Source organism: Schistocerca americana, chromosome 6 (genome assembly GCF_021461395.2).
Source record: "Schistocerca americana isolate TAMUIC-IGC-003095 chromosome 6, iqSchAmer2.1, whole genome shotgun sequence".
NCBI classification, from domain to species: Eukaryota; Metazoa; Arthropoda; class Insecta; order Orthoptera; family Acrididae; genus Schistocerca; species Schistocerca americana.
In genome coordinates, this window is record NC_060124.1 from 154,471,990 (window position 1) to 154,498,591 (window position 26,602).

The 26,602-nt window shown below is 41.6% G+C and overlaps 1 protein-coding gene across 1 annotated transcript in view; it reads right to left on the reverse strand.

Moving 5' to 3' along the window:
- Positions 1 to 26,602, reverse strand: part of LOC124620018 — a gene marked incomplete at its 5' end in the record, with an annotated part of 235,959 nt that overhangs the window by 146,913 nt on the left and 62,444 nt on the right. The window contains 3 exons of the mRNA XM_047146685.1: positions 7,179 to 7,389; positions 13,001 to 13,205; positions 23,964 to 24,137. Of these exons, the coding sequence (XP_047002641.1) occupies positions 7,179 to 7,389; positions 13,001 to 13,205; positions 23,964 to 24,137 (590 nt within the window). The remainder of the gene's footprint in view (positions 1 to 7,178; positions 7,390 to 13,000; positions 13,206 to 23,963; positions 24,138 to 26,602) is intronic.

The following is a 26,602-nucleotide window of genomic DNA, read 5'->3' on the forward strand; positions in this document are numbered from 1 at the left end:
ATATATATATATATATATATATATATATATATATATATATATATATATATATATATATATATAAAAACAAAGATGAGGTGACTTACCGAACAAAAGCGCTGGCAGGTCGATAGATACACAAACAAACACAAACAAACATACACACAAAATTCAAGCTTTCGCAACAAACTGTTGCCTCATCAGGAAAGAGGGAAGGAGAGGGGAAGACGAAAGGAAGTGGGTTTTAAGGGAGAGGGTAAGGAGTCATTCCAATCCCGGGAGCGGAAAGACTTACCTTAGGGGGAAAAAAGGACAGGTATACACTAGCACACACGCACATATCCATCCACACATACAGACACAAGCAGCCATATTTAAAGACAAAGAGTTTGGGCAGAGATGTCAGTCGAGGCAGAAGTGTAGAGGCAAAGAAGTTGTTGAAAGACAGGTGAGGTATGAGTGGCGGCAACTTGAAATTAGCGGAGATTGAGGCCTGGCGGATGACGAGAAGAGAGGATATACTGAAGGGCAAGTTCCCATCTCCGGAGTTCGGATAGGTTGGTGTTGGTGGGAAGTATCCAGATAACCCGGACGGTGTAACACTGTGCCAAGATGTGCTGGCTGTGCACCAAGGCATGTTTAGCCACAGGGTGATCCTCATTACCAACAAACACTGTCTGCCTGTGTCCATTCATGCGAATGGACAGTTTGTTGCTGGTCATTCCCACATAGAATGCATCACAGTGTAGGCAGGTCAGTTGGTAAATCACGTGGGTGCTTTCACACGTGGCTCTGCCTCTGATCGTGTACACCTTCCGAGTTACAGGACTGGAGTAGGTGGTGGTGGGAGGGTGCATGGGACAGGTTTTGCATCGGGGGCGGTACAAGGATAGGAGCCAGAGGGTAGGGAAGGTGGTTTGGGGATTTCATAGGGATGAACTAACAGGTTACGAAGGTTAGGTGGACGGCGGAAAGACACTCGTACTTTCTGCTGGAAGTATCACTTTGCCACGAAGAAAAATGATCCTAATCCTACTCCTAATGATCCGACTCCTCAAGACACCATCCAAATTGAACCCTGCCTGGAACAGTTCCGTCCTCCGTCACAGCGGGACCCACCTCCTCTTCCTCAAAATCACCCTCTCCAAACCTTCCAGGAATTTCTGACTTCCAGCCTTGCGTCTCAATCCTTCTTAAAAAACCTTAATCCTACACCCAACATCACCACTGCTGAAGCTCAGGCTATCCGTGATCTGAAGGCTGACCGATTCATCGTCATTCTTCCGGCGGACAAGGGTTCCACGACCGTGGTACTTGATCGTCGGGAGTATGTGGCTGAGGGACTGCGTCAGCTTTCAGACAACACCACATACAAAGTTTGGCAAGGTAACCCCATTCCCGATGTACAGGCGGAGCTTCAAGGAATCCTCAGAACCTTAGGCCCCCTGCAAAACCTTTCACCTGACTCCATCAACCTACTGACCCCACCGACATCCCGCACCTCTACCTTCTACCTTCTTCCTAAAATCCACAAACCCAATCATCCCGGCCGCCCCATTGTAGCTGGTTGCCAAGCCCCCACAGAACGTATCTCTGCCTACGTAGATCAACACCTTCAACCCATTACATGCAGTCTCCCATCCTTCATCAAGGACACCAACCACTTCCTTGAACGCCTGGAATCCTTACCCAATCTGTTACCCCCGGAAACCATCCTTGTAACCATTGATGCAACGTCCTTATACACAAATATTCCGCACGTCCAGGGCCTCGCTGCGATGGAGCATTTCCTTTCACGCCGATCACCTGCCACCCTACCTAAAACCTCTTTCCTCATCACCTTAGCCAGCTTCATCCTGACCCACAACTTCTTCACTTTTGAGGGCCAGTCATACCAACAATTAAAGGGAACAGCCATGGGCACCAGGATGGCCCCCTCGTACGCCAACCTATTCATGGGTCGCTTAGAGGAAGCCTTCTTGGTTACCCAAGTCTGCCAACCCAAAGTTTGGTACAGATTTATTGATGACATCTTCATGATCTGGACTCACAGTGAAGAAGAACTCCAGAATTTCCTCTCCAACCTCAACTCCTTTGGTTCCATCAGTTTCACCTGGTCCAACTCCAAATCCCATGCCACTTTCCTTGACGTTGACCTCCACCTGTCCAATGGCCAACTTCACACGTCCGTCCACATCAAACCCACCAACAAGCAACAGTACCTCCATTATGACAGCTGCCACCCATTCCACATCAAACGGTCCCTTCCCTACAGCCTAGGTCTTCGTGGCAAACGAATCTGCTCCAGTCCGGAATCCCTGAATCATTACACCAACAACCTGAAAACAGCTTTCGCATCCCGCAACTACCCTCCCGACCTGGTACAGAAGCAAATAACCAGAGCCACTTCCTCGTCCCCTCAAACCCAGAATCCCCCACTTGTGACAGGATACTTTCCGGGACTGGACCAGACTCTGAATGTGGCTCTCCAGCAGGGATACGACTTCCTCACATCCTGCCCTGAAATGAGATCCATCCTTCATGAAATCCTCCCCACCCCACCAAGAGTGTCTTTCCGCCGTCCACCTAACCTTCGTAACCTGTTAGTTCATCCCTATGAAATCCCCAAACCACCTTCCCTACCCTCTGGCTCCTATCCTTGTACCGCCCCCGATGCAAAACCTGTCCCATGCACCCTCCCACCACCACCTACTCCAGTCCTGTAACCCGGAAGGTGTACACGATCAGAGGCAGAGCCACGTGTGAAAGCACCCACGTGATTTACCAACTGACCTGCCTACACTGTGATGCATTCTATGTGGGAATGACCAGCAACAAACTGTCCATTCGCATGAATGGACACAGGCAGACAGTGTTTGTTGGTAATGAGGATCACCCTGTGGCTAAACATGCCTTGGTGCACAGCCAGCACATCTTGGCACAGTGTTACACCGTCCGGGTTATCTGGATACTTCCCACCAACACCAACCTATCCGAACTCCGGAGATGGGAACTTGCCCTTCAGTATATCCTCTCTTCTCGTCATCCGCCAGGCCTCAATCTCCGCTAATTTCAAGTTGCCGCCACTCATACCTCACCTGTCTTTCAACAACTTCTTTGCCTCTACACTTCTGCCTCGACTGACATCTCTGCCCAAACTCTTTGTCTTTAAATATGTCTGCTTGTGTATGTATGTGTGGATGGATATGTGTGTGTGTGCTAGTGTATACCTGTCCTTTTTCCCCCTAAGGTAAGTCTTTCCGCTCCCGGGATTGGAATGACTCCTTACCCTCTCCCTTAAAACCCACTTCCTTTCGTCTTCCCCTCTCCTTCCCTCTTTCCTGATGAGGCAACAGTTTGTTGCGAAAGCTTGAATTTTGTGTGTATTTTTGTGTTTGTTTGTGTATCTATCGACCTGCCAGCGCTTTTGTTCGGTAAGTCACCTCATCTTTGTTTTTATATATAAAAAAAAACAAAGATGAGGTGACTTACCGAACAAAAGCGCTGGCAGGTCGATAGACACACAAACAAACACAAACATACACACAAAATTCAAGCTTTCGCAACAAACTGTTGCCTCATCAGGAAAGAGGGAAGGAGAGGGGAAGACGAAAGGAAGTGGGTTTTAAGGGAGAGGGTAAGGAGTCATTCCAATCCAGGGAGTGGAAAGACTTACCTTAGGGGGAAAAAAGGACAGGTATACACTCGCACACACACACATATCCATCCACACATACAGACACAAGCAGACATATGTAAAGACAAAGAGTTTGTCTTATATATATATATATATATAAAAGCAGCGATTGGCATTCACCCATTTGGCTTTGGCTTTATTCCGCTCAGCTCTTATAGCTCCCTCCCCTTCTGTCTGCAGAAAAGTTATTTCCAGATGCAACAGGGATTCCCCGGACAGAGACATGACGTACACTATGCACGCAATCAAAAATCAACTTATGATCCATTCAGAAATAAACTTAGAATATGTTCACAAATGTTCAAAAACCAACAGGTATGCGTTTCAAAATCACATGAACAATCGATAGCCCAACATGCGCTGGATACTAGGCGCTTCTTGAAACAAGACTTTTTCCTCAAGAATATGAATTCTTGCCGCCCGGGGCAGATATCCTGGTTTGCCCCCATTGAATCTGGCAGCTTGTGTGTGCCCATAAAATTTTTCCAGGTATCATCTGGCTGCTTGCTGCTACTGCTTATAGAGCTAACAGCCACACTTCTGTAGCCAGAAATGGGAGAGGGTACTACACGTGCACGACTCAACTGCACATGCACATGCACATGCACATGCACATGCACATGAGCCCGCTCGCAACTGCTCAAATGAATCTAATGTAAATAGTTGTCATGTCACGCTCATCGGAGGCAATTTGTTGTTATGAAGCATTCTCAGTCTTCCTAAAGCCTTTGACACATTTTGTTGTTGGCTGACGCTTGTATAAGTACTGTGTTTTGTTGTTGTATATGACGCATTTCCTTTGCAACTTAAGTTTTATTGTTGTTTTTTTTTCTGCCTGTAATAGAAAAACTTAGTGCCAAAGCCATGAAACCTGGACTCTTGAGCAATGGAAAAAAAAGTCATTTGGTTTGATGAGCCTTGTTTCACATATTTCCAACTTCTGTCTGACTTTACAGCCCAAAAGTGAAACATGGTGGGGGTTCGGTGATGATATAGGCAGTCATATAGTGGCACTACATGAGCCCCATGGTTATTCTGCAAAGACACACTACTACCATGGGTAATGGGAACATTTTGACTGTCCCTCACAAAGTATAATGCTGTTTCCTAATGGTGATGCTGTGTTCCAAGGTGACAGGGCCCCTGCTCACGGAGCTTGCATCATCCAGTACTGGTTTTGTGAGCACGAGGATGAATTGCTGTATCTACCAAGCCCACCACAGCCATCAGATCTCAAAATTATTGAGCCTTTGTGGTTTACTTTGGGGAGAAGGGTGCATGTTCACTTTCCATCTCCATCACTGTTACCTGAACTTGTCACAATTTGAGAGGGACAATGGTAGTCTCCCTTGAAAACCAAACAGTAACTGTATTTATCTATCCCAAGATGACTGGAAGCTGTATTAGGCATGGAAATATGTTATGTTTTTGGTGTTTCCTTGTACATCTGCTTGACTAAAAATTATTTATGAATATTATATTGTAATATTAATCAAACAATGGAAAATCCAAGATGGTACTCACCATATAGTGGAGATGCTGAGTCACAATAGGCACAACAAAAAGATTCACACAATTATAGCTTTCGGTCATTAAGGCCTTTTGTCAGCAGTAGACACACATACATACACACACTCACACAAACGCAACTTGCACGCACGTCTGATGTCTCAGAGAACTGAAACCACACTGCGAGCAGCAGCACCAGTGCATGATGGGAGTGGTGACTGGGTGGGGGTAAGGAGAAGGCTGGGGCGTGAAGGGGGAGGGATAGCATGGTGGGAGTAGTGGACAGTGAAGTGTTGCAGTTTCGACGGAGAGCAGGAGAGAAGGTGCGGAGGGGGGAGGGGGTAAGTAGTGGAAAGGAGAGAAATAATAAGAAGTTAAAAGACTGAGTGTGGCAGTGAAATGACGGCTGTGTAGTGCTGGAATGGGAACAGGGAGGTGGTGGTAGGAGGATGTATGGGACAGGTCTTCCACCTAGGTCTATTACAGGGGTATGAGCCATGAGGTAAGGGATTGGGAGCAGGGGTTGTGTAAGGATGGAAGAGTATATTGTGTAGGTTCGGTGGACGGCGGAATACCATGGTAGGAGGGGTGGAAAGGATAATGGGCAGGACACGACGAGAGGTAATTCAGTTGCTCCAGTCCCGGATGGTACTGAGTTATGAGGGGAATGCTCCTCTGTGGCTGGACTGTGGGACTTTGGGAAGTGGTGAGAGACTGGAAAGATAAGGCATGGGAGATTCATTTTTGTACAAGGATGGGAAGATAATTACGGTCTGTGAAGGCTTCAGTGAGACCCTTGGTCATTAAAGGTGGTATCTTTGGTATCTGGATTGAAGGTGGGGACACCTTATTCACATTCCTCCAGAACCTCAACAACTTCTCCCCCATTTGCTTCACCTGGTCCTACCCAACCCAACAAGCCACCTTCCTAGATGTTGATCTCCACCTAAGAGATGGCTACATCAGTACCTCCATCCATATCAAACCTACTAACCACCAGCAATACCTCCACTTCGACAGCTGCCATCCATTCCATACCAAGAAGTCTCTTCTGTACAGCCTAGCCACCCGTGGTCGTCGCATCTGCAGTGACAAGCAGTCCCTCTCAAAATATACCGAGGGTCACACTGAAGCCTTCACTGATCATAATTATCTTCCCATTCTTGTACAAAAACAAATCTCCCATGCCTTATCTTTCCAGTCTCCCACCACCTCCCAAAATCCCATAGTCTGGCCACAGAGGAGCATTCCCCTCGTAACTCAGTACCATCTGGGACTGGAGCAACTGAATTGCATTCTCCACCAGGGTTTTGATTACCTTCTGTCGTGCCCTGAAATGAGAAGATGTCCTGCCCATTATCCTTCCCACCCCTCCAACTGTGGTATTCTGCCGTCCACCGAACCTACACAATATACTTGTCCATCCTTACACAACCCCTGCTCCCAATCCCTTACCTCACGGCTCATACCCCTGTAATAGATCTAGATGCAAGACCTGTCCCATACATCCTCATACCACCACCTCCCTGTTCCCATTCCAGCACTACACAGCCGTCATTTCACTGCCACACCCAGTCTTTTAATTTCTCTCCTTTCTGCTACTTACCACCTTCCCGCTCCACACCTTCTCTCCTGCCCTCCGTCCAATCTGCAACACTTCACTGTCTGCCACTCCCACCATACTAACCCCGCCCCTCCCTGCCCCAACCTCTTCCGTACCCCCACCCAGTCACCACACCCATCATGCACTGGTGCTGCTGCTCGCAATGTGGTTTCAGTTCTCTGAGACTGCAGACGTGTGAGTGTGCGTATGCATGTGCGTATGTGTGTCTACTGCTGACAAAGGCCTTAATGGCCGAAAGCTATAATTGTGTGAATCTTTTTGCTGTGCCTATCGTGACTCAGCATCTCCACTATATTTTAAAATTATTTATAAACATTGTATTTTTGATATGTATGCATAAATATGAACATCTTTATAATATTCTCATACCATTGTATAACTTGGTAATGAAGAGTGCTGTACTGATGTGATTTCAATAGCGTGTTTCTTTCCTAAATAAGATGCACGTGATGATTTCACCAATAAATCACGTTCAAACTGTCTGATACGTTCTGCAAATTTTGGACTCAAAAAAACTGCCTGCCTCTGTTCCTGTACTGAGCGACTCCATCGAAGTCTTGGATGCAGTCCTTTAATACACCTGTCAAAAAATGTAACATTTTAATATGGATACCCAACAAGCTAACACAAACTCAACAGTTACGGTAAAAAATGTCTTTAATTATCTATTGAATTCAGGAGAACAAAATATAGCCTCTATACTTTGCACACATAACTTGTTTTAAAAACATTAACACAAGAGAATAGGTTGCTGTAGATCAGCGACTAAACAACATTAAAATACGGGTACCATCCAATAGTTTTATCAATTATGGTCAGATTTGCTTATGGTCTACTAAAATTATTTTCAACCCTGATGCCTCATCCAATTAAAGGATCAAGCCAACACTTCCCAATTATTGTTCTGTGGTTCTGCTCATGTTCTTTAGCAAACAGATTATACGTTTCTATAGCAAAGTCCCAATGAGACAGGAATGGCATCATTCATGTAAAACATATTTTCATATTGTACATTGTAATTTTTATAATGTGATTCACACAATAATACTTTCCCCAAAACTACTTCTGATAGGACTATTTTCTATTAAAAAAAGGTATCATATGCAAGTACATTTCCAATCAATGCTATCCACAAAAATCACAACTGAAACATTAGAAAATTAAGGAAATCAGTGTTAACTTGTTTAGTGAATAGTGTAAACTGTTTAGTCAAAACTAACTAAAATGGATTTTAAAACAGTATGAAAGGCAATGTCCACAAGTAAGTCAGCTACAGATTAGCACATGTTGGAAGTTCCCTATGTCCTCAATAGAAAATGCAAAGAATGAAGCTTCAGATTCTTAAACAAAGAGCAAAAGTGAAAGTTAAATATGATTATTTAAGACTAAATAAGTGCGTTGAGCCTTTTGCCTTTGTTGAAATAGGAATTTTTCCTTTGTATGAAATTATTGACAGTAATATTATTATTCTCTGCACTGTCAAGATATTTGAAAACACATGTACGAAGACACTACAAAATTTGGAACATAAGGATGTTTCTCAGTTCAGTTTGAGGGCTTGTAATGAGGATGAAGTAGGTATGATGTGAATGACGAAACATGTATAATAAAATATTCCGTACATCCACATTTGCTGCATAAAAGAATTATTACAGTTTACTATGACTCAGATAATAACTATAGTTGTAAGCAACTAACTAATGTGGTAACAATGTAAAATATTAATCATTGTTGTAGTAATGGAACAAGATGTGCACAATGAATTAAGAAGAGACAGCACATGTACAATATGAAAAGCAAATACTGTATGTTTTGGGTGTCACATAGCACTGGCCACTCAAGCATTAAAGCACGATTACTTGTTACCAGCCTGATAAGAAATTAAATTAGATCCACCCAATAGATTAACTAATCAAGAAGTCTTACTTTATACGTTTATAATATCTCTTATTGTTCTTAATATATATTAATGATTTGCCACTCTATGTTCATGAAGATACACAGCTAGTTCTTTTTGCATCGTTATCACACCCAACAAACCTGAGTTAGCCGAGAAAATTGTAAATAACATCTTTCAGAAAATTAAGTCGTTCTTTACAAATGGACTCTCACTAAATTTTGAGAAAACACAGTATATACAGTTCTGTACACTAAATGGCACAACACCATTGATAAATATAGACTTTGAACAAAAGTCTGTTGCTAAAGCAGAATATTCAAAATTTCTGGGTGTGTTCATTGAACTGGAAGAAACACATTGATGATCTGCTGAAACATTTTAAGTTCAGCTTCTTAAGCTGTTAGGGTTATTGCAAAATCTTGGTGACAAACATATCAGTAAATTAGCCTACTATGCCTATTTTCATTCATTTACAGAAGCATCTAATCAGAATAATAGGTGCAGCCGTCCCAAGATCACCTTACAGACATGTATTTATGAAACTAGGGATATTCACATTATCTTCACAATACATAATTAATTATTAATAACCCATCTGAATTAAAAAACTAATAGCAAAGTGCATAGCTACAACAATAGAGAAAGGATGGGCTTCACTATTCTGTGTTAAATTTGACTTTGGCACGGAAAAGGGTGAATTACTTTGCCACAGAAATCTTTGGTCACTTGCCAAATAGCATTAAAAGTCTGACAGAGAGCCAACCAGAATTTGAAAATAAAATAAAAAATTTCTGAATGACGACTCCTTTTACTCAACAGATGAATTTTTAGATGTGAAGTAGCAACCAGAAAAAAAATAAGAAGAGTAGGTAAGTGCAGTGCACATCTTACTAAGGCCTTCTCCATGTACCTATTTTACAATTCTTTCACTCAGATGAACTGCATATTATGTTATCACAAAATACGTACACTTAATCTCCTTATGTGACAGTATTATCAAAAGGATAGATTGTTACCCACCATACAGTGGAGATGTTGAATAATGTCGCAGACAGGCATGGTGAAAAGACTGCTGAACATGTAATCTTTTGGCCAGAAGGCCTTCTTCTAAAATAGCCAACATACGAGGGCTGCTCAAAATGTAAGTTGACTTTTCAAATTGTGTGGTCAATGCACATTCGATATATATAAAACAAAGATGAGGTGACTTACCGAACAAAAGCGCTGGCAGGTCGATAGATACACAAACAAACACAAACATACACACAAAATTCAAGCTTTCGCAACAAACTGTTGCCTCATCAGGAAAGAGGGAAGGAGAGGGGAAGACGAAAGGAAGTGGGTTTTAAGGGAGAGGGTAAGGAGTCATTCCAATCCCGGGAGCGGAAAGACTTATCTTAGGGGGAAAAAAGGACAGGTATACACTCGCAGACACGCACATATCCATCCACACATACAGACACAAGCAGACATTTTTCCCACGTGGAATGTTTCCTTCTATTTTTTATATATATATATATATATATATATATATATATATATATATATATATATATATATATATATATATATATATATATATATATATATATAATGGAAGGAAACATTCCACGTGGGAAAAATTATATATAAAAAACAAAGATGACGTGACTTACCGAACAAAAGCGCTGGCAGGTCGATAGACACACAAACAAACACAAACATACACACAAAATTCAAGCTTTCGCAACAAACTGTTGCCTCATCAGGAAAGAGGGAAGGAGAGGGGAAGACGAAAGGAAGTGGGTTTTAAGGGAGAGGGTAAGGAGTCATTCCAATCCCGGGAGCGGAAAGACTTACCTTAGGGGGAAAAAAGGACAGGTATACACTCGCACACACGCACATATCCATCCACATATATATATATATATTTTTTTTTGTGCACATTTCCCAAACATATGTTCACAATTTCAAGCGTAAAGCCTACTTCATCTGTTTATGACAAATAGAAAGGTTAGATGTGTTTTAGTGTGCTCGGCAATTTTCAGTTATTATAAAAAAAAAAAATGGAGCAAAGAATTTGCATCAAATTTTGTGTGAAAAATAGAATCAAGCGCTATACAAAACTTGAAATATTGACAGTGGCATACAGTGAGTCTCCTCTAAAAAAAAAAAAAAAAAAGCTTACAAGTGGTACAAGCTCTTCCAAGATGGCAGAGATGCCAATAATGAACCTCGCTTTGGATGTCCCAGCACATCAATAACAGATGATAACGTCAAAACTGCGAAGAAAATTGTATTGGAAAATCGTCGAATTACTGTAAGAGAAGTTGCTGAGGATGTTGGCATATCATTTGGCTCGTGTCATGTTTTGGGCATGAAATTTGTGTCAGCGAAGCTTGTTCCAAAACTTCCCAATTTTGATAAGAAGAACTATCGCATGAGTGTCACTCAGGAGCTCTTGAATGACATCAATGATGATCCTGGTTTGCTCAAAAGGGTCATAACAAGTGACGAAACATGGGTTTACGGTTATGACATCGAAACCAAAGCCCAATCATCCCAATGAAAGCATCTCGGAAAGCCAAGACCGAAAAAAGCACGCCAAGTTTGATCAATTACCGATACATAGTGTCTCATGAGATTTTGCCTCAATGTCGTAAGGTCTATAAGGGGTATAACCTTGATGTTATGCACCGTTTTCAAGAACCAATATGCAAAAAACGTCAGGAATTGTGGAAAAACAATTCATGGCTTTTGCATCATGAGAATGCACCTGCTCAGTCACCATTGCTTGTGATTTGGCCAAAAACAACACGACAATCATGCCTCAGCCAACATTCATGAGATTTGGACCCCTGCAACTTTTTCCCGTTTCCAAAAATGAAGAGTCCTATGAAAGGATGAAGATTTTCAATGTCAGGAAATAAAAACTGCATCACTGGAAGTACTCAAGGCTGTACCAAAAAGTGCTTATGAGAAGTGCTTCGAGAATTGGAAGAAGCATTGGCACAAGTGTATTGTATCTGAGGGGGATTACTTTGAAGCAGACAACGTGAATTCTGATAAATAAATAAATATTTTTTCATAAAAATATAAAGCCATCTTACTTTTCGAACATACCTCATGCACACACAGATTCACACAAACACAGCTCCCACACACATGACTACTGTCTCTGGCTGCTGAGACCAGTCTGGCTCTGGATGCCAGAGACAGTGGTCATGTGCAAGTGACCTGTGTTGGTGTGAAAGTGTTTGTGTAGGTTGTGTACTTCAGAAGAAGGCTTTCTGGCCAAAAGCTCACATGTTTAGAAGTCTTTTCATTGCGCCTGTCTGTGGCTTAACATGTAGCAATCTATCCTTTTCACAATATTGTCATTAATCCATCCTGGATTTTCCATTACATACTTGTGTAGAGTTTGAAGTAATGTTCTGCATCCTGACACAAAGATCTTAAATATGTGACAACAAACATAATGCAAGAAACTGAGAATTTGTGTAAACGCCAACAAAAAAAGTAATTATGTATCTTCTTATCCACAACTTGTATAGGTCACCTGATAATCAAGTTTTAAAACTTAAGCACTTCTATTAGTACAATTAGTGCAATGATGTTTAACATAAATACACCACCACTATTACAGTAATTAAGTAACTATTGTTCTTGGGTAATTACTGCTATAATAATGCAAATATTAAGCAAGCAATAGCAGATAAAACAGCAAGTACTTAGTGTAACTGATGAAGCAGCAGCTTATTTCACAATAAAAGCATTCTTGTTAATTTTATTGTGCTTATTTTAGCCCATTTAAGCACATAAACAATCTAGCAGTTCAGTGACAGTTAACTACTAATATACTGTACAAAATTATTTTCCGATAGCTTTTTCTCTTTGTTCATATGTAAATTGAATCATTCCACACTGCTTGGGGTTCTCAACCATGGTGAGACTCAATAAATGAATGAATGAATGAATGCCACTGAGAACTGTTACAGTTCTTTACTAGATCATGGCCATGGCATACCCAAACATATTCCCACATTTTTCAACCAATATCTTCCGCAGAGAGTTTCATTATATGTTACCAAGAGTAAAATTGGTCTGCTTATAAACATGTACCTGCCTCTAAAATTACTGTAGTTTGGGCAAGCTCTGATTACCAGAGTTAACAATTATAATTCCTGTAATACCAAAATTATATTATCAACAAGTATTTTCTTTTCAAGCAGTAGAGAATGTTTTATTTTAAATAGGCAATACTACTCCTATGTGGGTAGTATGTATAAATGAGTACTAAAGAACATCTCACCGAGGAAGCTCCTTAGGACTCCATCGTCCACCAATACATGTGGCTCCAGGTGGCCCATCTCCAAGAACATAGCCACGTTCACATTCATAAATTATCTGCTTATTGTTGGTGACCTTGCGTACATATGGGCGGTAATCATACACTCCCATGTTCCCAACCAACATGACTCTGCCATTTTCAATGTACCCAGGAAATGGGCAGTACACTGGTGATCAAAATAACTTTTCATTAACATGAATATAAATTTATTGAAGAAATACATGTTTATCACAATGTTACACATAATGGAAACAAAACTAATAACTGTTTCACTAAAAACAACAACAAAAAAGAATCACAACAATGACAGAAGTAGAAACTACATTTTTTTTCATGTAAATATAACAACAAAAATTTAAAAAGGGAACAGTTTATGTTAGCCATATGTGTGTTAAAGAACATTAAATGAGCAAAAGAAATGCAAAAATAAAACAATAATGTTTTACTAATGTGTAAAATGTAAGAAGAGGATGAGAGACTTTCAGCATCAATAACTTTAAGTTTTTCTTTAAGAATAACTCAATAACTTACTCCTTCCTTTCTTGACTTGTAAGCCAACCTCCTTCTAAATGAGAGTCACTATCATGTGTCTGCGTATATAAAAGAACCAATAAACATCAATAGTTGCCATCCCTCCCGTATCAAATAATTTCTTCGTTACTGCATAGTGTATATAATCAACATAACTCTTCTGACCTTGTAACCTCTGCAAATCGGGTTAGCCACTTCCATACTCAATAAACCTTCTCATATACATCATTCATTCCTCCTACACAGCAATAATATCCTGCTTCACAGTGATTCTAGTCTCTCTATCAGAGACACAATTTCAAAATGTAGCCCACCTTGGATTAAATTCTCAACACTTCATTCTGAGTTAGTTATATATCAGGTTACATGTCAGCTGTTCATTATATGTAACAATCATAAATCCCTAGGACACCACTGAAATCGTTTTAAAAATCTGTGGATCTCTAACATAATCTTTCCACATCCTTCTTAGTCCTACCTACACTACAAGAAATGCTCCATCACTGTGAGAGCAACTTGAGAGACCACAATTCTTGTACACAAGTTCATGATTAATCACTCTCCCACTTTGGAATAAGCATTGGGTCACAGATTTTCATAGAGGATGAACAGAAACAGTGGCAGTGTAAAGACTTCGCTATGCACAAGAGCATGTACAGTAATGAACTTTCATAATATACTTTGACTGGGTGGTGGAGCTCACCTTCAGCCCAGATATTGACCTTCTGTATCACCTAATCTATACACCTCTCTGTCACTTTTCTAAAATATGTGGGAGCTCATTTGTAGAGCCTGTGTAAGCAAGAGATATGTGTGTTATAAAAAGATGTACTTTTGGTACACAGGTAGTTCTTAAATAAACCTTCCTGAGATTAAAATCATATGCCAGATTTCACTACCTCCAGCCACACCACTGATAAATCCTACACCAAAGGCAGAGTAACAAACAAGTGAAACAACCAACATAGCTTATTAATTGACATACCATGATGAGAAAAATAATGATTACCTGCGTACCAGTGTTTTGGTCCACCTTCTGAATGCTATACAGCAACAATTCTCCATGGCATAGATTTAAGAAGTCTTTGATATGTTCCCAGAGGTACGTGGCAAAACAGATGTCTATGCATAGGTCATGTAATTCTCATAAATTATGGGTCAGTGATTTGTTGTCACGTAGCTGGAACGCAATAGCATCACAGATTCTATTGTGTTCAGACCAGGTAAATTTGGTGACCACAGTATCAATAATATTCCACTATTATGTTCCTCTAGCCACCAAAGTATGATTCCAGCCTTGTGATAAGGACAGTTATCCTGCTGGGAAACACCATTACTGTCAGGGAAGACATCAAGCACACCAGGATGGATATGGTCCACAATACTGTTCAAAAAGTAAGCAGCTGTCATGCTGCCTATGACTGCTACCACAGATCTCATGGAAGCCCAAGGGAATACCCTCCATAAAACGAAATGGCACACATCAACCTGTCTCTGTGGGCATTTTTCGAGAAGCCATTTGCCTGGATGACAGCTTGTGAGAGAAGAAACAGATTCACCTGACTAAGTGACTCATTTCAACTGATCCACAGTCCAGTTTGATGATCCCATGCCACTACAGTCATCACTGACAAAGACAATGGGTCAACATGAAACATGTAGGGGTTGTCCATTGCAGTGCCCCTCGTTCAGGAGTGGTGACTGGTCTGCTTCGAAACATCGGTGCCTCCACCTGCATTGTGCTCCTTGTCATCTACTCATAGTTTCACCGAATTTCAACCATTTTATACACATACTGACAACAGTACCATGCCAACAGCCAATGCCCTTTGCCATTTCTGAGATGCTCCATCATTCACCAATACGTGTGAGACCAGGTGGCTCATCACTGAGAACAGAACCATACTCATATTCAGTCATTAGATGGGCATTGGTCTTATTGTTTCAGCTCATCAGCATAAGTGTTTAATGTGTGATTTCTTACATGGGAAAGACAACCACCATATCATATCATCTGAATGCATGAATGGACACAAAAGAGCAGTGCCATGCAACTTGGATACATCCAATGCACAGCTGCTGAGCAGCAGGGATTCCCAAACTTTTCCTCTGATGGAATAGTCTGAGAATCCTCGTATTTTGATGGAACATCTTGTTTATTTTAAAGGTTAATAAAAGGTTGAAAAATGAGAAAAACTGGTTTTATTCAGGGAATATGTCAATTTTACACCATAACTAATAACACAGAAATCATAATAAAATTTTAAAAAGTAATAAGTATTGTCAAAACATCAAAAAGAAACTGTCATGTTATTAATAGTTTCTTAAGGAGCACTTATTCAATTCCTGAGGACCAACAGCGTTCTGCAGGACACAGTATGGGAAACCCTTGCCTACAGTATGACTCAAGAGACCCGAGTGCTTCCTAAACCAAACAAGCCATTTGGATCACCCTTCCTCCACTGGTTTTGTCCTTCCACAACACCAATTCCTCCAAGTTTCAGTGATGGTACCTCGTGCTCCAATATACACTTTCACCCCAACTCCTCTTGGACTTTGACCCCTCCTGTTTTTTCCCATGTCACTGAATTTACTTCTTATTTCTGTTTATTTTCATTTCCTCCTTCAAACTAAATATTTTCTCTTTTTTTCCAACTCCCTTTTTCTCTGCCCTCCTGATTTTTGATTTCATTATCCTTTCCACTTTCTAATTCCCCTTCACCTTTAGTCTGTCTGCACATCCCATTCTGGAGCTTTATCCTTGAACTACGAATTGAAGCTGACCTAATCACTCAGGTATCTTCCCCTTCTTCTTTGCCTTCCTCATCTACACAACAGGTTGGTCCCTCCTCATTCACACAACAGGTGTGTCCCTCTCAATGTAGGGCCTGAAGTGATACAGTGATTCACTTGGCCCTGAATAATGTGTCTGAACACAAGCTTTGAGATTGTCTGACAACTCCCTGGTTGAAATGCTGAGAACTGTGTGTCCATTTGAAATATCACAAGCGGCACAACAAAATTTTTTAGAAGACTTTGAAAATTGCCATGTGGCCCAGGGTGACAGCAATATAGTGCAGTGACTGACCATCAAAGACTTTCCAGTGGTACACAAGTTCCCTTCAGGAGTGGTTCAAATGGCTCTGAGCACTATGGGACTCAACTGCTGAGGTCATCAGTCCCCTAGAACTTAGAACTAGTTAAACCTAACTAACCTAAGGACATCACAAACATCCATGCCCGAGGCAGGATTCGAACCTGCGACCGTAGCGGTCTTGCGGTTCCAGACTGCAGCGCCTTTAACCGCACGGCCACTTCGGCCGGCCTTCAGGAGTGGCCACCTGGCCACATTCTCTGCAACCCTGAGCTAATTCCAGGGGGCATTCAAGACAATAACATTTCATTGCATCTCAGATAGGAATCTCCACATTATAAGGACAACTGCTTAAATATTTATGTGAAGGTCACATTGCAGAAGTACATTGTGGCATGGTGGCCACAAGACATTGGCCCTAGCTGATTCAAATCAATAACATTTCAGGCAGTGAGCATGTTTGCCCAATGTGCAAAGTTTTGCAACATGTAATAGTGCAAAAACATCCAGTGACTTTTATTTTCAGTATTGGCACATCGGTCTCAGTCAAAAATGAGTCTATCTTCTGTAGTGTGGGCACTCCCTCACTCAGCAAAGTGTAATTGAACTTGTGGGTGTATGGCCACCATGAGATGTCACTCTTCAGTCACATGCAAGTGATGGTCACTTACAATCAGTCATCTCAAATGTTGCCATTTTTTGTTGCAGCATATCCTTTGGTAGAGAATATTTTTGGTCTTGACACATATTCCACATTTGAAGTTTCATTACTTCATTTACTCCACTGCATGTTAGTATCCTGCACTGCAATTGATACACTTTGTACACAATTCCTCCACTGTTTGAACTTAGTTTGGGGAAGGCAGTTGACTTTCAGCCCTACATTGTCTTAAAGCCTACACCAAGTCCAAGATTTTGTAAATCTCATCCGGCTCCATTGGTTATACAGGATGATGTTATGATTTAACCAGACAGATGACAACAACAACATGTATTTCTCCATTTCCTACATTGGGCTTTGCCATTAGTGCTTGTTACGAAGCCTGGACACACTCTTTGGTTATTAATAATGCTCAAGCAGAGAGCGATACTTATTCCTTGCCTTGTCCAAAAGAAATTTTTCCTTCACTCACGTGGACAAACTTATTTGTGTTATATCCTACGTGAATATGTAGTGGTTGTTCAGAATAAGTCTGTGCATAAATCCATCAAGGATATTTAAGTATTTCTAGAAAAGTGAATTATATGTGCAATTTATTCCCCAGGCAGCCTCCATTGCCCATCTGTTAATTCTTCCTTGTAAAAATGAAGTACATTATGCATAACTGTATTTGCCACTTTGTGGATCTAATGCAAAACTGCCAAAACATACAACACATTATCTTCATTGGTGTCCGTCCCAATAGCTGAGTGGTCAGCATGATGGATTGCCATCCTACAGGCCCAGGTTCGATTCTTGGCTGGGTCGGGGATTTTCTCTGCTCAGAGACTGGGTGTTGTGCTGTCTTCATCATCATTTCATCCCCATCCGGTGCACAGGTCGCCCAACGTGGCGTCGAATGGAGTAAGACCTGCACCAAGACAGCCGGACCTGCCCCGCAAGGGGCCTCCCAGCCTATGACGCCAAATGCCTATTTCCATTTCCATCTTCATTGGTGGATTCTCTGACAAATTTTCAATACTCCACTCACTATCACACTTCGGCTCATCATTTTAATGCTGATAAACATTCCTGCCTGCCAGGATATACTGATCCTAAATATAACCACCAGAGGACTGACCAAATTCCCTTTCCCTTTCCACCCAGCTTCAAATGGACTGGTGGAATGGTTTGCATGCAGCTTCAAAGGTCAATTGTCAGAAACCTTAGCATCTGCTAATCTGGCTTCAATTCTAAACTGCTTCCTAGCTTCTTACAGGTCCACATCCATCAATGATTGGAGCTGCCTTCACAGCACACTTCTGAATCTCGTTTCTACAACCAGAACATGAAGCAGACATTCATGCTACTCCATGTTGGTGACCTGGTATGGGTGTGCACATCTGAGTAGAATCCAAGGTGTATTTAAGGATCTGTAGCAGGACAGCAGGGGCTCCACGTAGTTTTAGTGGCTGTAACTGTAGCATATTACACCAACACCACAACCCACTCCAGTGGTGGCACTCTGGTAAGTGGTATCCCCCATCAGGGAGACCACCACTGCATACACACCATACAGCTCTCTATTCTGTCACATGAGATGGCCACCTGGTCCTCCTTCCTGAGAGCTGAGGAGCGCACACATCTGCACTGAACTGGCTTCACCGATGATCAACTCTCCAGTTCCATCATGCCCTGCAGGATGCCTCCACTCCCAGAAATCTCCAGGCCTATGCAAGAAGCTCCAGATCCAGCACCATTGTCAATGGCAGCCTCAGGCATATCCCACAAGCTTTGTCTCATGACATTGCCCAGCTACCACCCACTTCCACCATGATGTCCTGCAGCCCTCTGGCTGGGCAGGTGATGGCCCTGTATGCCAGTTCATGGGGAGAGGATTTAGTAATCCCCTCCCCATCACATACTTGTGGGCAAGTGGATGATACAGACAAATCAACACACATAATGTCATCCATTTGCAGCGAGGGCACCCGCACTGGAAACACTGTTGATCTCACAAGCAGTCTTGTGAGTGTCTATATCAGACAAATACAAGACACCTTCTGCTCTCTTCCTCAGTTTCTAGTATCTCATTTGCTCTACCGGTGGACTCAGGCGACCACAAGTACTTACTGTATGCACAGGGCTATAAATTACGAATGCAAAGTTTTCCCCTTTGTTAGACTTAATGGAACTTTCTTTAATATCAGACTCCCTAAAGATAGCAAAGCATACTAGTAATGCATGTGCTTTATCAGGAGCTCTCTCATATTAACTCCATTTTGGCTTATATCAAGTTGCACCAAGGCCTATTTCCGTTTAGTTTCATAGACAAATATGCAGTTTTAATTTGTTGTTACAAAAAAATTATTTGTGTTGAAGATATGTTGTTGGGCTTAAAGCAAGTGTTACAACACAATGAATTTGATGTTTTGTTGTTCCACTGTTATGATACATTAGCTCTGCACTTGCAGCCTAATCTTCATTGGGTGCAGAACCAGTGATGAGGAGAGAAGCACCTCTGCAAGATAAATTTATCTGCAAGACTGCAGCATAAACATATAATATTAATTACTATACTTGACATGAGTAATTTAACCTTCTGCAGGAAGGAGAATTCAGTGTCAAAACAGAAAATATGGAAGAGTACATAGCACGGTGTTTACTTCAGTATCAAAATTACAGAGAACAGCGTATAGGAATTTCATCTTCTGTAGGTAAATATTAGCCAGCCATTCTGTTTCCTGTGATTCTTCAGCTCTTTGCAGCATGTAGCATGAAGAAAAAGTTCTCAATGTAGAGGTCAGATCTTCATATCAGACTTACTCACCATTTCAGCAACAGAAATAACTAGCCTGATTAACTTAAGTATGAGTGCATTTGGTGTGCAAAGCAGCATTTGCAAAGCAGCATTCTCCCACAGTTCTGAAAGTCTGGCTTACGTATGATAAACACATTGGCAAGATGTCAGGGACAGTCCCAATTTATGGAGGTCTAAACTATCTTTTATTCTGTTCGTGAGGAATTTAACATTGATAGGCGAAAGGAACATGTATTGCACCTTGTGGTTTTCCATAATACAACCAATTTCGCTGGACAGTGGCAGCACCTAATTGTTGCCTTTCTTTTGTTATGGAGAACACGAAGAAAGACTGATATTCAGCACTTCCCTATATATGTCAGTGGACTTGCTGTCTGTAAGTAGTGCTTTTATTTTCTTTTACTACTTAATATGGGTTCCAGTAGTGTACTGTGCACACAAACAGAACCAACAAGAGACACTGTTAAGAGTCGTATGTCAGTAAACAGTTAAAAGTGTTTTCCTGCAGTTAGTTCAATAGCACACATTGTCTTGCTATGTTTTTTTACTACAATGTTCTAGCAATATTATGAAGCCAAACAATACACTCACAAGGAGCAATGATGCTTGACTTCTTGCAAGCCAAGAAAAATAACCATAGGCAACAGAAACTTGCAGCTATAAAATTTGGTTACTTGTGTCTAGAGACAGGAAAGCGGAACCAGTAATGAACAGGGGCAATGATAACTTCTCAGGTGCAAGTATTTTTTGGGAAAGATCATCAAGAGATGAATACATATAATTAAACTAAAAAAGAATTTGTCTACCTCAAGCTCATGAGAAGTCTATTATGTCATTTGAATAAAAGTTCACCTTTCTTATGTACTGAAATCTGCCAAGAATGGATATAACCTTACAAAATCCATTGGATCATATCATTATACACTCCTGGAAATGGAAAAAAGAACACATTGACACCGGTGTGTCAGACCCACCATACTTGCTCCGGACACTGCGAGAGGGCTGTACAAGCAATGATCACGCGCACGGCACAGCGGACACACCAGGAACCGCGGTGTTGGCCGTCGAATGGCGCTAGCTGCGCAGCATTTGTGCACCGCCGCCGTCAGTGTCAGCCAGTTTGCCGTGGCATACGGAGCTCCATCGCAGTCCTTAACACTGGTAGCATGCCGCGACAGCGTGGACGTGAACCGTATGTGCAGTTGACGGACTTTGAGCGAGGGCGTATAGTGGGCATGCGGGAGGCCGGGTGGACGTACCGCCAAATTGCTCAACACGTGGGGCGTGAGGTCTCCACAGTACATCGATGTTGTCGCCAGTGGTCGGCGGAAGGTGCACGTGCCCGTCGACCTGGGACTGGACCGCAGCGACGCACGGATGCACGCCAAGACCGTAGGATCCTACTCAGTGCCGTAGGGGACCGCACCGCCACTTCCCAGCAAATTAGGGACACTGTTGCTCCTGGGGTATCGGCGAGGACCATTCGCAACCGTCTCCGTGAAGCTGGGCTACGGTCCCGCACACCGTTAGGCCGTCTTCCGCTCACGCCCCAACATCGTGCAGCCCGCCTCCAGTGGTGTCGCGACAGGCGTGAATGGAGGGACGAATGGAGACGTGTCGTCTTCAGCGATGAGAGTCGCTTCTGCCTTGGTGCCAATGATGGTCGTATGCGTGTTTGGCGCCGTGCAGGTGAGCGCCACAATCAGGACTGCATACGACCGAGGCACACAGGGCCAACACCCGGCATCATGGTGTGGGGAGCGATCTCCTACACTGGCCGTACACCACTGGTGATCGTCGAGGGGACACTGAATAGTGCACGGTACATCCAAACCGTCATCGAACCCATCGTTCTACCATTCCTAGACCGGCAAGGGAACTTGCTGTTCCAACAGGACAATGCACGTCCGCATGTATCCCGTGCCACCCAACGTGCTCTAGAAGGTGTAAGTCAACTACCCTGGCCAGCAGGATCTCCGGATCTGTCCCCCATTGAGCATGTTTGGGACTGGATGAAGCGTCGTCTCACGCGGTCTGCACGTCCAGCACGAACGCTGGTCCAAGTGAGGCGCCAGGTGGAAATGGCATGGCAAGCCGTTCCACAGGACTACATCCAGCATCTCTACGATCGTCTCCATGGGAGAATAGCAGCCTGCATTGCTGCGAAAGGTGGATATACACTGTACTAGTGCCGACATTGTGCATGCTCTGTTGCCTGTGTCTATGTGCCTGTGGTTCTGTCAGTGTGATCATGTGATGTATCTGACCCCAGGAATGTGTCAATAAAGTTTCCCCTTCCTGGGACAATGAATTCACGGTGTTCTTATTTCAATTTCCAGGAGTGTAGATACAACTGAAATACGACTTCTTAACTTCATATGTAAGAGAAAGGCTGGCAAAGTGACACTAGCACAAGCAGTATGGAAAAAAAAATGTTCAAAGGTGTGTGAAATCTTATGGGACTTAACTGCTAAGGTCATCAGCCCCTAAGCTTACACACTATTTAACCTAAATTATCCTAAGGACGAACACACACACCCATACCCGAGGGAGGACTCGAACCTCCGCTGGGACCAGCCGCACAATCCATGACTGCAGCTGTATGGAGGGGAGGAAAGATGTTACTAGGAAGGTTCTGATAAGAGGACCTGAGGAAGATACAATATTGCCCACTAGGGCAATATATGGAAGTTGGTAGGAGACTTTCTCCTTTTCTGCCAAATTTTCAGTATAGATATCTAATTTGTTAGCTGTAGGCAAATAGAATGTAACTAAATTTTACTGCAGAAGCACAGATTTTGCAAAAATACTGACAAATTCCATTCTAAAAGACAATGTATTAAAGTAATTAAGGCATTATAATGCAAATGAAAATCAGAAATGAATGTTAACAACATTTCAAACAAAAGAAGAATATTTACTTACCAGCCACCCAAAAGGGTGCAACTGCACTATATTTAATAAACACAGAGATTAAATGAAGCATGAAAACAGGATGTCTATGATAACAGAGATAGTGTATCTTGGTATGTACAGCAACTGTTAGATAGGTGTGTGAGGTGGTGGCAGAGTGAGATGGTTAGCCAACTCCACTAGCCACAAGATATGGCTAGAGATGGATGCATAACAGTGGAGGAGCCCTGTTGGCTTGGACATTCTTAACCATGCAGCTGCTTTTCAGGAACAAATGTATGTATTCTGCATATGTTAATTTGATTGGGTTTTGCAATGAACTTATGAAAGATAAAAAGGGGCAAGTCCATGCAAAATCTTCTCAAAGGCTATTAAGTGACGATCCTGAGGAAATGCTTTAGGATCATATTAGGATGATAAATGAGAATTCTACAAAGTCTAGATATAAGACATAAATGAATGCCTAAATGATGTTTCCATGTGGTTGCTGTGTAAAGATTCAATGGTCTTTATCAAGAGCAGTTACATGGAGCCCAGAGACCTGAACAGTGTTGGACCTCAGTGAACGACAGAGTCTTGGAGGACAAACCAACGGCAGTATTGACATTATGAGTGTTCAGGTTATGGCTTCTTTACGTATAAGAGTACTATTATGTATCATAGAAGAGCAATGAAAAAAGGGTGAGTGACACCACAAAGAAAAAATGCAAAAATGATAGATTATTTAAATTGTAGGGAACCAAAGAAGAGGCTTATGCAAAGCATGACTGCTAAACATCAGCCAAGACTGACATCATAATTGTACCTATCTGCAAGTGGACCAAAGATCAATGCAACAATATCCACACATTAAAATAAAGATGTAAATAACTGTTTACAATGTAAGAGAGTAACTGAAACTATAACAGTATTAAAACTGAAATACCTTCCTGACAATATGGTAATTCGCCAGTCCAGTTTCCGTAACGGCACTCAGTCACATTCCCTCCACGAAGTGTGAAACCATCCCTACACTTAAAACGAGCGAGCATACCATGTTCTGTTTTGGGAGCAATGACCAAGCCATTCCTGGGAGCTCTGGGCATACGCTTGCAGCGAGCTAAAATAAGAAAAGTTACTGCTCTATTAAATATTTACTCCTTAACTAAATTTTTAAATGTGAAGTGAAAATCATATTTTTTACGTCTTTGAAGAACTCCAATTTTAGCAGAGAGAACTCTTCTATGCTGCTGATTACATACCTACCAATATCGATACAACTGCATTTGCATCATCAAAAAATTATTTACGTGCAAGCACTAAAACAAATTTGTACATGCATATACATTCCAAAACTCAAATTTAAAACCACTACCTCCTCTTTCTTTGTCTAATTTTCACATGGATATGCTTGATCTGTTACAGTCACTCTCATTCCTCATTCTCCCTCTCCTTCTCTCTCTTAAAAATATACACACACACACACGAAACATAGATGCACATAAAGATAAGAGAGCAAGTTTTATCATTGTAGCTGTATTCAAACTGTACCATTGTTATTTGTTCTGTGACATATATTACTTTGTATTTATTTATACCAAATAACAAAATTCAATTGAGAAAACTGTAAAATTACAAGGAAACAACATGGCTGGTCATTCTTCAGTTGAAAAGGGAGGAATAGGAGGCAGCATATGGCCAGCCATTCTGTCTCACTATAATTTTATATTTATTTATTATTATCAGCCAGTCAAAACCAAAAAATACTAATTTCCTTAAAAATCTTCCTGCGTTTTGCAACAGTCTTCATGAGATTTGATTCTCTAAAAACAGGCTGTACTGGCAACAAACTGTCTTTAAAGATGTACTACCATTACCCATCAAATTGTTGATCAGAATTGTTAAAGATTTTGTGACCACTTAATGACAAATTGCATGTTGGCTTCTGTCTCAGATTCTTCAGCTGACATTTGTTTGATTATCAAGCTGCTTGGGAGATTCTTTGGGGAAGATGCAGTATCAGAGGTAGGCATAAAATTGTATTTCAATCCTTCTATTGATCACCAGAGTCACCTCCTGATGTAATAGAAAACTTTAGAGAAAACCTTAGTTTGCTAATCATATAACAATCAAGTGGGAAAATTACAGTTTTGTTAGTGGTGGATGTGACAAGACCTCACACGAGGCATTACTTCTCTAAACTTCTCTCAAAAATACCTAGAACAAATGGTTCGGACTCCATTCATGATGGAAACAGATCTAATGGCAACAAACAGACCTGACACCTTTGAGAATGTCCATATTAAAACCGGTATCAGTGACCATATGGCAGTTGTAGCAACAGTGACTGCCAAGTGTCATTTCCCAATGAGGAACTTGGAACTTTTAACTCATGACAGCAGCATGTAGAGGAACTATGGCTCAAATTTAACAGAACAGTTGACCATGCACTGAACAGATATGGGCCCACTGGGACACTTCATTATGGGAAACACCCTCTATGGGACACAGTCACTGTACAAAAAACTTCTAAAGAAAGTGAGACTATTGTATAATTAGTATAAACCAAAGCAGCAGGCCATAGGTAGAGAACATGTTTGGCTGTCAAGTGAACAATCCAGAAACCCTTCAATGACCACTGTAACATAATATGACAGAAAGATCTCTCATGAAGTCCAAAGAAATTCTGGTTGTATGTGAAAGCTGTTAGTGGTGCCAAAGTTGGTGTCCAGCTACTCATGGATGAGACAGGAACTGAAAATGAGGGTAAAAAAGCTTAAAGGAGAAATACTTATCCCTGTTTTCAAATGCTCAATTACAAAGCAAAACCAATGGGTATTGCCCCAATTTAATTCTTATGCCACTGAAAAGATGGGTGAAATAGATATTAATTCCAGTGGCAATGAGAAACAGTAGAAATTGTTAAAACTGAGCAAAGTTCCAGGGCCCAATGGAATCCTTATCTGATTCTACACTGAATTTATGGTTGAGTTATCAACAAACAGTCCATTATCCTTGATTTTCATTTCTTGTAGAATCTTAGAACATATTCTGAGCTCATATTTAAGGCGGTATCTTGAACAGAATGACCTCCTTCATGCCAACCAGCATGGATTTTGAAACCATAGATCATGTGAAATCCAACTTGCACTTTTCTCAAATGATGCTACAAAAGCCAGGGATCAAGGCAATCATGTAGATGCAGTCCAGAATGAGATTTTTTCACTCTGCAGTGGAGTGTGCATGTGAGTTCCAGTCTCAGTCTGGCACACAGTTTTAATCTGCCAGGAAGTTTCATGTAGATGCAGTATTCCTCGATTTCTGAAAGGCATTTGACTCAGTACCACAACTACCCACATTATCAAAAGTACGGTCATATGGGTTATCAAGTGAAATATGTGACAGGACTGAGAATTTCTTGATGGGGAGGATGCAGCAAGTTAGCCTAGATGAAGAGTCACAGACTGATGTAGACATAAGTTCGGGTGTATGGCAGGGAAGTGAGTTAGGGCCCCTAGCTGTTCACGTTATATATTAATGGTCTTGCAGACAATATTAATAGTAACCTTAGATTTTTTGCAGGTG